This window comes from Cucurbita moschata, unplaced genomic scaffold, assembly GCF_002738365.1.
Source record: "Cucurbita moschata cultivar Rifu unplaced genomic scaffold, Cmos_1.0 Cmo_Scf00030, whole genome shotgun sequence".
Lineage (NCBI taxonomy): Eukaryota > Viridiplantae > Streptophyta > Magnoliopsida > Cucurbitales > Cucurbitaceae > Cucurbita > Cucurbita moschata.
The window spans coordinates 1,968,109-1,986,210 of NW_019268546.1; the positions used below are offsets into that span (position 1 = coordinate 1,968,109).

The following is an 18,102-nucleotide window of genomic DNA, read 5'->3' on the forward strand; positions in this document are numbered from 1 at the left end:
TCCCTCTCTCTCTCTGTTTTTGTTTCTTCTCTTTCTGGGTGTTCTATGTTCATGTGTTTTTCTTTGCCATATAATTTCCTCTGAATCTTAAAGAGTTTTACTGAGTTGATTTTGATCTGGATTTGGATTATTGAAGGACGAAACGCTCCAAAGAAAAGCAAGGAAGCCGTGTTGAAAGATTGGTCAAAGAAAACTAATGTAAAAGCAGAGAGGGTAAATTACATAGCAGAATTTGTACTGACCTCGGACTTTGGAGAGCCTGGAGCGATCACGATTTTGAACAAGCACCAGCAGGAATTCTTCTTGGAAACTATCACGATCGAGCAATTTGCAAGTGATCCCATTCATTTTCCCTGCAATTCCTGGGTTCAGTCAAGAAAAGATCACCCTGCTAAGAGGATATTCTTCTCTAATAAGGTGAGTTTTTCTTTTCATTCTCATTTAAAGCTGATGTGATGTGTTCTTTCACATTTCTGATATCAAATGCCTCCACGCACTCTTATCATTGTAATGAACGAGTATACAATTCTATTATCTTGATCATTGAGAGGTGTAAAGTTTAGGAAACTTTCATGCATGTCTTCTTACAGTCCTGAAATCTGCTATGAACTATTTGATAAGATTGCCTGTGGACCCAGAATTCAGCCTACCTAACCACAGTGAAATCATTCCAGTCATGCATGAGAAGAAACAATTTCAAACGGATTAAGGGGATTATGAATGAATCTTCCTATAAAAATAACATATTCTCTTATAATCTTGTTGTTACATGAAGTTTTAAATGGTTTTCTTATGTGTTCTACGATTCTGCAGCCTTATCTACCAGGTGAGACACCAGCTGGGATTAAAGCATTAAGAGAGAAAGAGCTTAAAGACATTAGAGGTGATGGTAAAGGAGTGAGGAAACTGTCTGATCGAGTATATGACTTTGATGTGTACAACGACTTGGGAAATCCAGACAAGGGAATAGAATTTGCTCGCCCATGTCTTGGGGGCGAGAAAATTCCTTATCCTAGACGGTGTCGCACTGGACGTGCCCCTTGCAAAACTGGTAAAGTTCGACTTCTTCGTTTTCAATTATAACAATGATTAGCTAAGGATATATAAAACCATATCTAATAGTTGTGTACTCTATAGATATAACTGCAGAGAGTCGAGTCGAGAAACCGTTACCCATGTACGTGCCGAGAGATGAACAGTTTGAGGAGCCTAAGCAAACCACTTTCTCTCTTGGGAGGCTTAGGGCAGTTCTTCACACTTTGGTTCCCTCTCTCAAAGCCAGCATTTTGTCAAACAAACAAGATTTCCATGGGTTTTCAGACATTGACAGCCTTTACAGTGAAGGGGTGCTCCTTAAATTAGGCTTGCAAGATGAACTCATGAAGAAGCTCTCACTGCCAAGCGTTGTGAGTGAATCCAGCCCAGGACTTCTGAAATACAACACACCTTTGATCCTTTCAAGTAAGTCGCATCATCAGCCTTCAAAAGTATCATTCATATATGCATTCATCAGCCTGTAATTTGCAAAAACAACTGATCTAGTTAGATAATCTAAATTACTTTTCCTGAGATTCAAAACAAGTTTTTACAGAATTTTAACAATCAATCCTAATCGATTGAAATAGAAGTCTTTTCAACTTTGGTAACCTCATATTCATAAGTTTCCTGCATAATAGACATTGCCATAGCACATAAAGTTATGCTTGAATGCAAATTGACAAACCCAATCATTCAGAAATCTTGATCATAACTAATGACTATGTTGTTTCCTAATTGTAGAGGACAAGTTTGCCTGGCTGCGAGATGACGAATTCGCTCGCGAAGCAATAGCAGGAGTTAACCCAGTCTCCATTGAAAGGCTTAAGGTTTTCCCTCCAGTAAGCAACCTTGATCCCGAGGTTTATGGTCCACTGGAATCTGCCATTAAAGAAGAACACATCGTTGGCCAACTCAATGGCATGACCGTGCAGCAGGTAAATGATCACATCAAGCTGATAAACCGTCACTCAGATTTTTTTTCACCAAATTTGCAAATCCTAACATTATCTCGCCTCAAATTCCTTAATTGTTACAGGCATTGGATGAAAAGAAGTTGTTTATAGTGGATTACCATGATGTTTACCTTCCATTTGTTGATCGGATTAATGCTCTGGACGGCCGGAAAACATATGCAACTCGCACAATCTTCTTCTTGACTCCACTTGGAACTCTCAAACCTTTGGCCATAGAGCTCAGCCTTCCTCCAACTGGACCAAGTTCTCGATCGAAACGCGTCGTAACTCCACCCGTTGATGCTACAAGCAATTGGAAATGGCAGCTCGCCAAGGCTCATGTCTGCTCCAACGATGCTGGAGTTCATCAACTTGTTAACCACTGGTATGTGAAAAACAAAACTCTTTAACTTGAAAATAACAGAGGGGTTGAGCTTTCTGATGACTAAAAATGGCTTACTGTTGATCACAGGTTGAGAACGCATGCAGGCTTGGAGCCATTCATACTGGCAGCGCACAGACAACTGAGCTCAATGCACCCAATCTTCAAGCTCTTGGATCCACACATGCGATACACATTGGAGATCAACGCATTGGCGCGCCAAAGCCTGATCAGTGGCGAGGGAGTGATCGAATCTTGCTTCACTGCAGGGCGCTACGGCATGGAGATAAGCGCCGCTGCGTACAAGAACTTATGGCGCTTTGACAAGGAAAGCCTTCCCGCCGATCTCATACGCAGGGGAATGGCCGAGCCGGACCCTACAATGCCCCATGGACTCAAGCTTATGATCGAGGACTATCCATACGCTACCGATGGCCTTCTAATTTGGGCCGCAATCGAGAAATGGGTTAAAACCTATGTGGCTCATTACTATCCAAACCCTAGCATGGTCCGCGAAGACAAAGAATTACAGGACTGGTACTGGGAGTCCATCAATGTAGGGCACGGCGACCTGCGCCATGAAAGCTGGTGGCCACAACTGAACAACTCCGACGATCTCGCCTCAATTCTCACTACGCTCATCTGGCTCTCATCAGCACAACACGCGGCGCTAAACTTCGGCCAGTATCCATACGGAGGCTACGTACCTAACCGACCGCCGTTGATGCGGCGGTTGATTCCCGACGAGAACGATCCGGAATACGCCATCTTCTTGAACGATCCTCAGAAGTATTTCTTGTCAGCGTTGCCAAGCGTGCTTCAGGCAACGAAGTTCATGGCGGTGGTGGACACATTATCAACGCACTCGCCGGACGAGGAGTACCTCGGGGAGAGGCAACAGACGTCGATTTGGACAAGCGACGCTGAAATTGTAGAGGCATTTTACGAATTCTCAGCAGAGATCAGGCAGATTGAGAAGGAGATTGATAGAAGGAACGCCGACGAGCGGCTGAAGAACCGGTGCGGTGCCGGAGTTTTACCGTATGAACTGCTAGCACCGAGCTCGGAACCGGGAGTCACTTGCAGAGGGGTTCCGAATAGTGTGTCAATTTGAGGCCATTGCCGCCATTGTTAAGCTTAAGAGGTCACTTTTTCAAATGAAATTTGACAGAGCCGTATTTATATGTATTGTTTTTAAATAATTAGCGGGAAAGAAAAAATGTATTAGATTTTTACTGTAATGGACAGCGGTAAATTTTAGGAAAATTGTACATGCTGTAAAGCTTGTAACTTTCATCATGGTTAATCCAATCCTTCCTATGTAGAAGTGATTTTGGCGGGCATACGTTGCAGTGGAGAGCTTGTCCGGTGTCCGATAGACATCAAATTTGGCGAGCTTTCATATTTTCTAACGATGGACTTGACTCTATAACCGCATGTCCAAATTCCCTTTGCAACTTCGACTTTCGAGGTTAAAGCCTAAGACCCTACCCGACCCTTCAACAAGCTTATATATACATGTGATGCTTATGTATACCCATTGTCCCTATCTTATTTATGCCTCGTTTCCACCTCAATGCAGACATTCTATCGTGTGTTGTATGATGCACTATTCTCCTCGGTCGCATCATGATATTCTTTTGTATTAGTCCACACGTGGCTTGATGGGTGCTTTTTGAGGGTCACCGCTTTGCTTGTCTGGACGTGAGGTTTATTATCTTATGGATGTATTTTCTATATTCTCTATAAATGTATATATCAAAAGCCATTCATATAAATCTCTAGTCGTCGTGAAGTTAACCATCCAGGTGTTTCCACATATATTTTTCGTAGTGTTCTCCCTCTCTTGTTCTTCGTGTTTTTCATCTAAATTGTGTGAGTGGCACTCTGACCTATATGGATCACGACCTCATGTATTTATAAATGTAAATTACATAACAAACCATGAAATCATAGATTCTCCTTGATTCATGGTAATAAACAAGTAAATCAGTACCATGTATAGATATGATCTATTCTTCGTTTAACCGTGCGATCCTAACACGTATAAGAAAGAGTAGCATACGTTCTTCGTTTAACCGTGCGATCCTAACACGTATAAGAAAGAGTAGCATACGTTACACGTGTGTGTGTATATATATATATATATATAATCTAAGATGGGAGTGGACTACACCCTTAAAAATTGAGTGGGTTGGTAAGATATGAAAGGGCTACCATTTATGAGTTGAATTAGACACCATTTTAGACCTCACAATTTCTTCATTTTTCAACTTTGAAGAACATTTTCTTCGTGACAAAAATCAAATTTTGGCTTAGGTAGCCTTAGTTTCAAAAATAATAATAATAATGATGATGATGGTTTGATCCGTTCGGTATGCCATCTCGACCTCGACCATGACCTTGACCTCAATGGCAACACCCGAGGCCTATATCGGCGACCTTTTTGGTCTTGGTAACGGCTCTCCGGTCTCTTCTCCTTTATCTCGACCCTCTTGTTCACCTTATTGGTGTCTTCACTTGGGACAATGTACACAAATGGCTCAGTTATAAACTCTTTCATGCTATGAACAGCCTCTAATCCTTTGACCACTGAGGCCATTGAGGGCCTACATTTGGGGTGATGGCTAAGGCATTGGTATGCTATTGCAGCCAATTTTTTAGCTCCTTCATTTGAGTACTTCCCTTCAAGCCTTGGATCAATCATCTTCTCTAGTTTGTTTTGATCGTTTAAACGATGTCTCCCCCACGCTACCAAGTTCTGTTCTCGGCTCGGGCGGTTCTTGTCGACCGCTCGTCGACCTGTTAACAACTCTAATAAAAACACTCCAAAACTAAACACGTCGCTCATTGTCGACAAATGACCTGAAACAACAGATTGAAAAATTAGTGTTTTTTTGGTACTAACTGATAGTTAGCAACAAATTTCGGTTTATGAACGAACCTGTCATGAGATATTCCGGAGCGGCATACCCTTCTGTCCCCATGATTTGAGTCGTTACGTGTGTGTCGTCCTCATCAAGACCATTCGTAGCCAACCCAAAATCCGAAAGCTTGGGATTGTAGTCCTGTAACGATGATATCAGGTTTTGTATCGTTTTCAAAGATTAATGTTGAGATAAGTGATATAGTACCGAGTCGAGTAAGATGTTCGAAGCCTTGAAGTCTCGGAAGATGATGGGTTTTTCGGGTTCGTGGAGGAAAGCAAGGCCTTTAGCTGATCCTAATGCAATCTTCGTCCTTTGTAACCAAGTCAAATTCGAAACGTAGCAACCTAAACCCGAAAAAGATTCATTAGAACACAAAATAACGTACAAATTAACGTAAAAAAACATGAATTTTTCGGTTAGAATTACCTTTAAACAACAAATTCTCTAAGTTTCCACCTTCCATATATTCATAAACAAGAAGCCTCTGTTCATCTTCAAGGCAATACCCAATCAAATTGACAAGATTTGGGTGTCTCAATTGGCCAAGAAAGAACACTTCAGCCTACAAGAACACATGAAAAAAAAAACACAGTAAAAAAACCAAAATTTACAGTAAAAAATTGTAAATTCACCGCTCAAAATGGCTCACCAGCCACTCCCTATGGCCTTGAGAGCCATCCAAATCCAAAATCTTGACAGCCACATGCTGAGATTTCTTCAAACCAAGCTTGAAATTGTGAGGAATAAACCCTTTAAACACAGGCCCAAATCCACCCTCTCCCAAATAGTTACCTTTGGTGAAATTTTGAGTGATTTGAGTAAGTTCTTTGAAGGTAAAAATTTGAAGATTTGAACCATTACAAGAATTTGAAAGATCACTAATAATTGAAAGAGAAGATCTAACACTCATATCAGAAATTGATAAGATTCTTCTCAAAGATATCTTGTTTGAGGATTGAAATTCAGGGCTTTTAGCAACTTTCTTTGGCTTTAAACAACTGGGTAGCAGAGATTTTAGAGGGAAGAGCTTTTTGATAGCCATTGTTCATTGAAAAGCTTGAATTTTGGACATGAAATTTGGGTTTTTTATAGTGTTTGAAGAAATGGGTCCTAAAATTTTGAGGTGAAAAGTCATGTTCTTGAAGGTAATGATGAACAAACAAGTTGATTTTGTTGTTTATGAGGGGAATTTGGATTTTATTGACTTTGATTTTAATGGGAAAAAGATAAATTTTTAGTGGGAGGGTCTTTGTTTGTTCTAAAGTTGGTTGATTTTGTTGTTTTGATTTTCATAATTTTGCAGTTTCTTAGCAAATTCATATGTTTTTTTTTGAATTTTGTGTTGATGAAGTGGATATGAATGTTGTTGTGTGTGTGTAGATGCCGTGTGAATTCCACATGCCCACTAAGTTCAATTAATTCAATCCAAGTCGTTCGGGTAACGTCGATGATCTAAACATAGTTTGACTGGTTGAAATATGTATTCTTCGACTCCCTTCGCTCACTCTTGTTTATCGATGGTTGTGGAAAATAGGTAACGGGTATTTTGTCATTAAATTATGTTTGTGTTGGCATCGGGTTTTGATTATTTTATTGATGTAGTTCGTAAATTAATAGACAATTAGGTTAATGATATGGTCGGGTTCCTACCATTTTGGGTTTTTTTTTTTCTAACGATTATTATAGAATTACTTTTAAAGGTCGTAAAGTTCTTCGTTTAAAACGTTGTATAAATGCTACTTTTGTATAATAATGAAATCTTCGAACTTTTCAGTTTATGAGTCAATAAATATTAATAAAGTTCTTAGTCTTCAACTAAATGGTTATTAAACGAGACTTTTGTTACCTAAAATTGATTCGAGAATTGGTTAAATATTTTATTTTGATTTAAAATTTGCAATAATAGGAAAAATAATTTGAAAATTGGATTAATGGATGTGTAATAATTACGAAAAATTATAGTAACGTAAAGAGTTGGTGAGGAAACGAGGAGACGTATGAGAACGAGATGAAATTACATGTTTAACCTTTTTCCTTATTATTAGCTCCACCACATGTGGAATGAAAATTTGTAATCATAGGATGTGACATAATGTCTTAACCAATTAAATTATGCTTAAGTTCCAGAATGTCCGTTAATTCTCGATCAAATGATCAAATGGTCAAATCATTAAAGCCAATGAAAACGACCTCAACGTTCAACCATATATTTTTTTAAAAAATAAAAGTTTTGACAAATTTAAAATAATTTGTAATATCCCAAATCCACCGTTAACAAATATCATCCTCTTTGGGCTTTCAAACGTGTATACTAGGAAGAGATTTCCACACATTTATAAAAAGACGTTTCGTTCTTCCGTTCACCACCGATGTGGGATCTCACACAAGTACTAATAACACAGACGAGTAAACGTGTTTTTTCAAAAGAAAAAACGTAAAAACATTTAAAAAAAACAGTGTCAACCTTTCATAATGGTTTAATAAAAAGTTAAGAACTTTAAGAACTCTTACTTTGACGGTTCATCAGAGAATTAAAAAAATGGAAGAAAGGGAGCAGTCAGTCATCAGAAAGTGATAGCAAAATCAAAGTCATGGCTCTCCTTCAAGACCGACTTCTTCTACCTCAAATCATCAACTTAGTCTCAATCCACATTTTTCAAACCCTCATAGACCAGAGATTTGAACATACCAACCCAATAACAGAGCACATTCATGGAATTCTACATAAGAAAAATCTACATTTCGACTATTCAATTTCTGTGTTCGTGAGTTTTTCTATCACGAGCACGTATATATAAACCCGGGGTCGAAGAAAGACACCGACGAAATATAAAAACGATGTTTAAACAAGACCTCCATCTCTGCAATTTAAAAAAATATTTGACCAGAATATAACAAATCTGAACTGATATAAGGTTTATCCAGTGATGCAGAGGCAGAAACCAAGAATCAAAATTTATCAAGTCGGAAATAATCGACGAGGTGAAGATTATAAAAAACCGAGCAAATGGTATAGACAAAAACGATACCATGATCTTCGAAATGAGTCGATCCAATTCGACAAAACTTGACTTCTGTAGCTGAGAAGATCTTTTCAGGCAATGTACAACTGTAGAAAAAGATATGGAGAGGAGAATGAGCCAACTCTAATAGTGATATCCATTCAAATTTTGTAAGCTGAAACGAACGTATATATAACAAAAATACCTCATCCGTGAATCACCCGCCAAAAACACGTATATACAGCGTATATATCCTACGAGATTATCCAAATAAAGTCAAGGGAGAATCAATCTTAATGAGAATGTAATCAGTAGATTAGTATGTGAGATCAATCCTCACCCTTGGTGAACAAAATTGGAGTTCATATTTCAGAACAAACACCACAAAGCGGAGTTATCAGGAACTGTTATTAACATATTTCGTCCTAGCGGCAACGCTATCTGAAAACGAGACTTCCGTTCTGTTGAACTCTTAAACTTTCTATAAGCGACTGGTAGAATGATTTTAATGCCTTGATGTCATTACCCTGCAAATGAGAACCAGACTAAGGATCGAAACTGTATGCAAACGCCGTGCGTACAGAAACTATTAGCGATTAAAGCCTAGCCTTATACGGCTAGTGTAGACTCTTGTTCGTGAGAACCCTATGTGCCCTATACGGCTAGTGTGCCGAAGCGTGCTTCTCGTTTAAAATAAATAAAGGTATCACTATAGACAACACCTTACGATGTCCTAAGTCATCTACTGTAACGGTCCTAAGCCCATCACTAGCAAATATTGTCCTCTTTGGACTTTCCCTTTCTGGCTTCCCCTTAAAATTTTTAAAACACGTTTGCTAGGGAGAGTTTTCCACAAGCTTATAAAGAATGTTTCGTTCCCCTTTCTAACCAATGTGGGATCCCCTTCGGGACCCAATGTCCTCGCTGACACTCATTCTCTCCTCCAATTGATGTGGGACTCCTCAATCCACCTCCCTTTGAAGCCCAATGTCCTTGCTGGCACACCGCCTCATATCCACCCCCCTTCGAGGCTCAGCCTCCTCGCTGGCACATCACCCGGTGCCTGGCTCTGATACCATTTGTAACAACCTAAGCCCACCACTAGCAGATATTGTCCTCTTTGAGCTTTCCCTAGCAGTAGGCTTGGGCCGTTACATCTACGTTAAATTCCAGAACAGGAAGATTTTGAGGTCAGAAATTCCAGAAGAAATTTAATATCAAACCAAGTGGAAACCAATGTTTAAACCTATGTAACACAAAGGCATCTTGGTTCATTGCTCATATAGCTAAATCCTTTTCTTTTTCTTATATAAAGAAAAAGAAATCCAAAAATCTAACGAACATTACAAGAAGAGAAAAGAGTGGCTCGAATCACCCATTCAGATTCTGTAATTAATATCGAATCACGATTAACGATTCAAAATGCAAACACGTATGTCAACTAAGTAACCTTTCGATGTGGCAATAGAAGTTTAAAGTGATGCTAATAGGTACCTGTAACTTTTGACAATACTGCTCAGCCAAATCTTGAGGGCAGTGTGCAGTTAAAAACCCCTTTGATACAAACTGGATAAGAAAATCCTGCCCGAACTTCTCATACATAACCTTCTGGGCCATTACAATTTCTCCAAGCAAAATCAGCTGCAACCAAAATCCATGTACAATATATTCAAAAAATTATCAGAAAAATATAACAAATAGAATATATTGTGACTCTGTCCTTGCAGTCCAATAATCAATGAAACAGAATTGGGCATAGCATCCTCACAGTATTTGCATCATGTAGTTCAAACGATTTGTCGAGCACGCTGTACAAGCAACAGTTTGTAGCAAAGCCCTCGATTATAAAACTTTGGAAGCCAGGCACCTGAATTCATATGAACAAAATAGTAAAACGTGTGATAAACAGTGCTTTTTTTTTTATGTTTCCAAGAGAAAAAACACAAAAATCAACGAGGAAAGCATAACGCTACCTTCTCTTCTCCAGGACGGTCGCACCAGTCCTTAATTAATCTAATGAATATCTGTACACATGCCTATATCCCACGAAACGATGATCAGGTTCAGACAACCAAAGTGAACTAGATGTTTATGCATGAAAAAGAAAACCTGCAACGTATAGCAATATGTTACCTTTCTAACAAGGATATCTTTATGATTGCACGATGTATTTAAAAGCAACTGCATCATTGGTTCCAGGTAGCTTCTACTTTTAAGGGCTAGAAACACGGAAGAGAGATCGTGTGTGGCTATCACATGAAGAAACGTATAGACTATTCGCTGAAGTTCTTGTAGTTCGCGGATTTCCTACAATAAACAGAAGAGCAATGCATAAGTCAAGGAAAGGAAAATTATCTCTCACTATGAAGAATTAAGTTTTCTTGCACAGAAGATGAACTAATACTAAACCCAGTGTCGCCATGACGATGCCATTTAACAATATAATAAAATAAGAATTCAAGAACGTATTAAGAGTACCTCGATATTGGTTCCTGGTCCTGAAGGAAGTGAATCTCTTGGGATTACGTTGAATATCCGACCAGCAATTATAGGAAATACATCCTCCAAAATGCCATGGACCAAAGTGCTGAATTTGCAGATTAGTTGATTAAGTAACACAAGGAAACCGATCAACTCCTTCGGCTGCAAGAAAACGTTCAATCGTAGTCAATCTCTAAAACAAATACATGATAAGATATGAACAAGTTTATAAAAAATAAAAAAATAATAATAATAACTCGAAACACGGGTGTCTCTGTCTCTAGCAGTTTCTTTTATCAAGATGCATTAAAAAGGATCAACTGGTGACTGAATTTGAGTTCATGAGTTACCTCGCTTTCTGCAAGCAACTGCTCCAATGCCGTTGGAAGATAGGGAAATACCGATGCCCCCAACGTGTCCACCATTCGATGTATAAAAGATAGAACCTTAATTCAACAGAAATTAACATCAGTGCTGGTACAGTTTATGAAATATACAAAGGTATACATGAAAGGATCTATATCTAACCCTGTACCTTAGTCCGTAGAGGCTCTATTTTCGGGAATGCAACGAGGACTTGAAGAAGAACATCCAATGTCTAAATTGAAGAAGAACGTACATCAGTTAGTGATTAGTAATAATAATTCAAAGCTACGAAAATGCTAGCAAAATGAATCTCTTAGCCACCGGTCTCTTAACTTAATTGAACACCAGCTAGAAAGACATTACATTTATAGGCGCTCTTTTACATACATGTCTATGTTCCACTTTTGAAAACCCTCAGGCCACTCGAGATATTGGAATAATAGCTAAAAAAGGGCACGGAAGCTAACCTGTTTGAACATCAGACCAATTGCAGGACGACTTGTTGTGACAAGACGTTCGTTGAACCCCTGGATTACCAAAAAGGAAAAGTGTATGTGTCACTACTTTCGACGGAAAAGAAGGTAAAAGTGAGTTGATGAAACCGCTCGTTAGAAAAAGCATCTTTACAGAAATATCAGACACCAGTAACACTAATATCATGCTTCCAAAAAGTGCCTATGCCAAAGAATGAGAGGGTAATAGGAGAAAACGGATACATCGCTCCCAAGAGAGAGGTTATTAATGAAAGGGACCTTGCTGAGGGCATTAATGGCCATGATTATTTGCTGAATGGTAGAAATCTTTGCTGTAGCCTCCTCTGGAGTTAGAGCCTTAGCGTTCATTAGCACGACTTCAACCTAGATTAAAGCATGATCAATTAGACCGAAAAAGTTAATGATCCAGACCATTGAAAAAACTCTACTACTAAGTCAACGACAACCTGTCGACAAAGAGGCTTGAGCAAAGATGACAAATAATCAGATTGCTTTTCCAGTGGCACATCTTCCATACCAATCAGTAAACCGATTGCCTGTAAACAAAATCATTGGATATGTAAACATCGGAACACCACAACGCACCATTGCAGACACGTGCATGCACACGGAATAAACATAAAACAATAGGAAGAAGATATACGTATATAAAATATATACACACTTGGAGAGAAAAGAGAACCTCGAATATATGGCTGCCATCTTCAGACGCCGAAAGTTCATTTGATGCAAAATTTGAGCTTGTAAATCGTGCAACAGTATCCTGTAGACTCTGGAATTTCACCATGATGATAGAAGCAAACTTAGGGATATTCAACATTATGATTAATTTTACAAGGGAATACAAAGTTTTAAGAATTGAAACATGGGATTAATACCGTTAAAATTGTCTCGATGTAAGGCACAAGCTTCACTTTTAGAAGTTTCACGACCCTCATGAATAGATAACTCGCCCTTCTACTAACATTGATGTTCGGATGGTGTATGCCTCGTTCATCAAGAAAGGCAGCCAAAACAACACTAATAAACTGAGAATTCTCCTGCACTACCTTTATATATCGGAAAATTGTTTCCAAATATACAAGTGCAACTAGCCTGTTAGAATGGCAAGAAAACCGAGTGGATAAAAGCATTGTCACCATTTCCCCAACAAGTCCGCTTCCATTTCTCAATACGTCATCGTTAATTGACTCCCCATATGCGAAAAAAAGTGTGAGTGATGCTTCTACCTCTTCAACATTCCGATCTGAAGAAGATGCAGCAGCACTCATCATTGAACTTCTAATAAATAATTGAGTTACATCAGGTGCTACACGACCTACGCTACGCAGAAGTACCAAAAAATCCTTCCTAAACTCCACCATTCTATCTTCTTCTTCTCTTCCGATCTTGTCAAAGATATCAAGATTGTGCCGGTATACAGGATCGTAACATATTTGTGCATAGATCACTTCTAAAATTTTACTCAAGTGAAGAAGCTGCTTCTCCGTCAGTGGAGAAAGGTTCTTCATGGTAGCAACATAACCAGAAAGGAATTGCACGATGCTAAAAGCCGAGTCCAGCTCACATTTTTGCAATACATAGAAAACAGATGGCAAAACTTCATTTAGAAGCTCCAAAGAATTGCTCTTAGAATCTTCTGAATTCAACCGTTTAAAACACTCCAAAGCCTCCACAGCATAGCCTGTAAGTAAGCTAGCTACCTTTGAGACCAACTCAGAATCACTATCTTCAGCAGCAACCAGACCGAAAACCCGGCTTATTTGTAGACTCTGCAACAGGGTTAGTTTTGCCTGATGATCCATCCGCTTCGAAACAACTGCAAGCAAACACCCTGCCGCAGCTCCACGAAATTGCTCCAGCAAACCATCAACTAAAGTTAACTCAAATAACAATGGCAAAATCACATCATTTACAATTAACCCAATGTCAATCCAGGATATGTATCTTCTCATAACATCCAACACACTTGCACACAGTTCTTGATCAGAATTCTTATACATGGACAAAATGTCATACCACGATCGAACTATTGTAGATACACACTGCTGTCTCATAGCATCCTTTATCCGCCCTGCAACCGTGATTTCCTCAGACGTTCGAGGGTAATCCATGCTAATCAACTCATCATCCAATGTATTCAGAACCCGACAGAACATATCAATCACCACCGGTCCTTTTCTCAAATGAGATAAGAAATCAACAAAAATCGAAGGCCAATCTAATGGATAATCAAGGCAAATTAGTGTTACCAAAACTTGTGCAAGCTTGTTCTTAATGAAAGCAGGACCCTGTAAAATTCTAAGTGCTTGATTCTCATAACTACCCTCCAAACACACAATGGAAAACACTGACTTCCTAACAAAGTACTTCTCATCTAAACTCATCCAAGAATAACGAACCCGAATAATCTCGTGAAGTGTTTGCAAGCACCAAAACTGAACCTGAACAAGGTTCGAAAAACACAGCTTCTCGACACACACACTGCATATTGCCGATTCCTCTTTCGCTTTATCACAATACTCATTAGCCTTTAATTTTAAATTCGAACCCGCATTGCTCGTTTCATCAAACATAATAAGGATTGCTTTCTCCAAATCATCCATGGCGCTTAAAATCTCAAACCCACAACCCAAAATCAAACAGAAAATATATTTCAACACGATTCAGTGCAAACCAGTGATTACATAAAGAACCAAGTAGATTGGGGCAAAATTGTTGAAGGGTTTTAGTGGGTTTTGTGATAGGAAGCGAAGAAGCAAAGAAGAACAGCAATGGAGTGAAGCGATTCGAGAGAGTGAGATCGGAATTGAGTTCTCAGAAAGCTTACCTTTAATTATTGGATTCAGATCAATTCAGGGATCTTTAAAATGCGAAGTGTTTCAGGAAGCGTACTAATGGGATTTATTTGCTGGGAATTTTCGTTTTTTTCTTTTCCTTTTCCTATTTCACCATTTTTTTTTTCTTCTCCACTCTCTAGGGTTTGTAGTTTTGAGATGGTTGCCAATTTATATAGCAATTGGTCATTGTCACACCTTCGAAAATTAAATAAATAATTAATATATAATTTAAGTAATTAATTGCTATGGATTTATAATAAATGTTCTTAAATTTAAAAACATCCTTAAGTTTTTTTATAAAAAATAAAAAATAATATTTGTTTTTCTATGGAAATCTTTGTTTAAAAAATATTTAAAAATAGAATTTTAACCAAAAAAAATATTTAAAAAATATTCTTAAAAATTTAAATTTATGGAAATCTTTATTTAAAAAATATTTAAAAATAGAATTTTAACCAAAAAAAATATTTAAAAAATATTCTTAAAAATTAAATTTTTTTTTTTTTAGCTTATATCAAGTTTCAAAAATATTAATAACCTTTCAAAAAGTAACTTTAATACCTCTTATTTTTAGACGGTTTTTATTTATTTATTTATTTTAAAATTCATAAAAGTTAAGGATATTTATATTATTTTTAAAATTTCACTATTATTTTTTAAACACGTGACATTTGAATTTTTGAAGGGGAAGAGTATTGTTTAAAATTTAAATAATTTTTTAAATTCGAATTATTTAAATATTTAGCTTAAATTGCCCTTATTTAATTATTATCTATTAAATGGTTATAAAATTGGAATTATCGTTAATTTATTTTTTAAAAGGGTAAAGTTGACAAAAAAAAATATATTATATAATATAATTCCGACGTGTCCCCTTTTTTTCACGGAAATAAAAACGTAGATACCGTAACTGAATAGTCGCGACGCGAACGTCAAAACGCCACGTCATGCGCCACGTAGGTTGCCTAACTGCTCAAGGGAAGACCAACACTGACCAAAATACCATCCGTCAATGCGGGGAATTCCTGCATTAATAAGGGTAAATTGGTAAATTTGATTTTTTTGGTGGCCGGGTTAATGGGCTTTACCAAGTCAGCCCATGTTAAATTATGAACCCAATTAATCGGCCCATTAGTGACACTAGTCGGCCCAATATACTGGAGGATCTTTTTTTGGGTGGTGTGGCTTAACAGGATCACGTGGAACAAAGCTGATGAATTTAAATTGGTATATCAGTCTCCTATATGTTAATCCCGTCCATAGACGATATTTTTGTGTCTTTCTCGAGAAAAAATAGAGGAGAATTCGACGTCGGTGGTCACCTTCATTGGCAAAATAGACGCTCTTAGTTCGGGATAAAAAATTTGAAACTACTGTTAGTAAAGCATATGTGTGATATCTCATATTGGTTGGGGAGGAGAACGAAACACACTCTATAAGGATGTGGAAACCTTTCTCTAGCATACAATATTTACTAGTAGTGGGCTTGAGCCATTACAAATGGTATCAGACCTAGACACCAGACTATGTGGCAGCGATGAAGTTGTTTCCCGAAGAGGTAGACATGAGGCAGTGTGTCTGTAAAGACGTTGGGTCTCGAAAAGGGTGGATTGTAAGAATCTCACATTGGTTTGAGAGGAGAACGAAACACCCAAAGGGTGTGGAAACCTTTATTTCTACAATAATTGTTTGTTTCTCAAGTAAAGCTCGACAATAGGTAACGCTTCCGACTTTCATTTCCCTAATTTTTTATATGTTTTTTGGAAGTTAATTCAATCTCAAACATTCATTAATTTAAAAATAATATTATATATATATATATATATATGTATGTACATATATATACAATATATACATACATTATACATACACATTATATATATGTATGTATATATATATATATCTATGTGTATGTATATATATACATACATATATATACATACATACATATACATACACATATATATACATACATATACATACACATATATATATGTATGTATATATGTATATATGTGTATGTAGATATATACATGCATATACATACATATATAATATGTATATATGTGTATGTATATATATACATGCATATACATGCATATACATACATATATACATGCATACATATATATATAAAAGATAATGATTAATAGGACATGGCACGTGGGCTGGGTACTGATGCCAACCAATCATCATCATGTAAGCAATTGCTTGCACAATTTAAGCAACCAAACTATACGCAAAGCCTAAATCAATTGCTTTTTTTGGTACTCATTCCTTTACGTCTCTACTTTGACAATTATGCCATTATTGACAATTGTATTTTGTTGCTTTCGGTAACAAAATATGTAAACTTTTATATCATTATTTTCTAATAAAGACGTGTTTAACCAAATTTTATTACGAACTTCAAACACTTTCTTCTCGTTATAAATCATGTTTAATATATAAGTTTGAAGGGTATTTTAGTCATTACCATAAAAAACCGATAACTAATAGAGCAAGTAAATAATCACTTTAGATATGTTAGAAGAACACGACTCTCTTTTCGTTATAAATCACTTTTAATCTATACGTTTGAGGGGTATTTTAGACATTACTGAACTTCAAACACTTTCTTCCCGTTATAAATAATTCTTAATGATGTTTGAGGGGTATTTTAGACATTACTGAAATTCGAACACTTTATTCTCATTTTAAATCACTCTTAATCTATAAGTTCGAAGGGTATTTTAGTCATTACCATAAAAAACCGATAACTTATAGAGCAAGCAAATAATCACTTTAGATATGTTAGACGAACACGACTCTCTTTTCGTTATAAATCACTCTTAATCTATACGTTTGAGGGGTATTTTAGACATTATTAAAGTTCCAACACTTTATTCTCGTTTTAAATCACTCTTAATATATAAGTTTGAAGGGTATTTTAGTCATTACCATACAATTACCATACAAAACTGATGACTTATAGAGCAAGCAAATAATAACTTTAGATAACAGTTTTTTCCGTTCCTTTCATAACTTTTTTTTTTTAATTTAAATTTTAAAAACAATAATTGTATTTAATTTTGAATATTTAAATATATATTTGAAAATAATTTTCAATCGTTTTCCCCTGCATGTAATATAATATTCTAGAAGTGAAAAACGTGATTTTTATTTATTTGTCTTCTTTTTTCTTTTTCTAAATAATATATTTGAGTAATATTGTCGTACGAGGTTGGGCCCATCAGCATTAACCATGTTCTAGATTGATCGGAAAATCCAACGGTCAGAAATGAATATCAGTTTGTGAACCGGTCCGCCACCACCATTTTGGCGTTTCTCTCCGATTCGGCCGCGGCAATCTCCGCCCCACCTACAGTTTTTGTCCGCTTCCTCAGCCAGTCAAAGCTCCCACAACCGTCCGATTCTCCGACGCCACCGTCCAACGGTCCTGGAACCGGCACCGCAGAAACGACTTTCATTTGGTTGGCATAATTTTCGCTTCATTTTTTTTGGTCAAATTATTTGATTTTTTAAAATTACACTTAAATATTACATTCATAGCAAAATTAATATAATTTCTTAATTTTTTTAATTATAAATACTAGAGGCAAATTCAGCCAAATAT

General features: G+C 37.0%; 3 protein-coding genes across 4 annotated transcripts in view; 1 reads left to right on the plus strand and 2 right to left on the minus strand.

Moving 5' to 3' along the window:
• Positions 1 to 3,760, plus strand: part of LOC111464444 (linoleate 13S-lipoxygenase 3-1, chloroplastic-like) — a 4,398-nt gene extending 638 nt beyond the window's left edge. The window contains exons 2-7 of the mRNA XM_023108644.1: positions 137 to 417; positions 814 to 1,051; positions 1,138 to 1,461; positions 1,780 to 1,973; positions 2,075 to 2,376; positions 2,464 to 3,760. Of these exons, the coding sequence (XP_022964412.1) occupies positions 137 to 417; positions 814 to 1,051; positions 1,138 to 1,461; positions 1,780 to 1,973; positions 2,075 to 2,376; positions 2,464 to 3,487 (2,363 nt within the window). The 3' untranslated portion in view covers positions 3,488 to 3,760. The remainder of the gene's footprint in view (positions 1 to 136; positions 418 to 813; positions 1,052 to 1,137; positions 1,462 to 1,779; positions 1,974 to 2,074; positions 2,377 to 2,463) is intronic.
• An 882-nt stretch (positions 3,761 to 4,642) lies between these two features.
• On the minus strand, positions 4,643 to 6,345 carry LOC111464213 (probable serine/threonine-protein kinase PBL12). Its single transcript, XM_023108308.1, has 5 exons — positions 5,953 to 6,345; positions 5,730 to 5,865; positions 5,508 to 5,647; positions 5,318 to 5,441; positions 4,643 to 5,238 (listed from the first exon to the last, which is right to left on the minus strand). Exons 1-5 carry the CDS (start codon positions 6,343 to 6,345, stop codon positions 4,643 to 4,645), a joined length of 1,389 nt encoding a protein of 462 aa, XP_022964076.1.
• A 1,667-nt stretch (positions 6,346 to 8,012) lies between these two features.
• Positions 8,013 to 14,625, minus strand: LOC111464450 (exportin-T-like). 2 transcript variants are annotated; one of them, XR_002714041.1, is made up of 15 exons: positions 12,525 to 14,625; positions 12,329 to 12,418; positions 12,093 to 12,182; positions 11,905 to 12,009; positions 11,620 to 11,679; positions 11,322 to 11,384; positions 11,137 to 11,232; positions 10,784 to 10,948; positions 10,439 to 10,612; positions 10,279 to 10,341; positions 10,074 to 10,172; positions 9,800 to 9,946; positions 8,646 to 8,832; positions 8,511 to 8,559; positions 8,013 to 8,412 (listed from the first exon to the last, which is right to left on the minus strand). XR_002714041.1 is itself a non-coding variant. In XM_023108656.1 (13 exons), exons 1-13 carry the CDS (start codon positions 14,250 to 14,252, stop codon positions 8,743 to 8,745), a joined length of 2,970 nt encoding a protein of 989 aa, XP_022964424.1. In that variant the 5' UTR covers positions 14,253 to 14,625; the 3' UTR covers positions 8,645 to 8,742. The 2 variants fall into 2 exon arrangements, 1 of the variants encoding a protein (XP_022964424.1); XM_023108656.1 differs by lacking the exons at positions 8,013 to 8,412; positions 8,511 to 8,559 and having other exon boundaries at positions 8,645 to 8,832.
• Between the last annotated feature and the right edge of the window lie 3,477 nt (positions 14,626 to 18,102).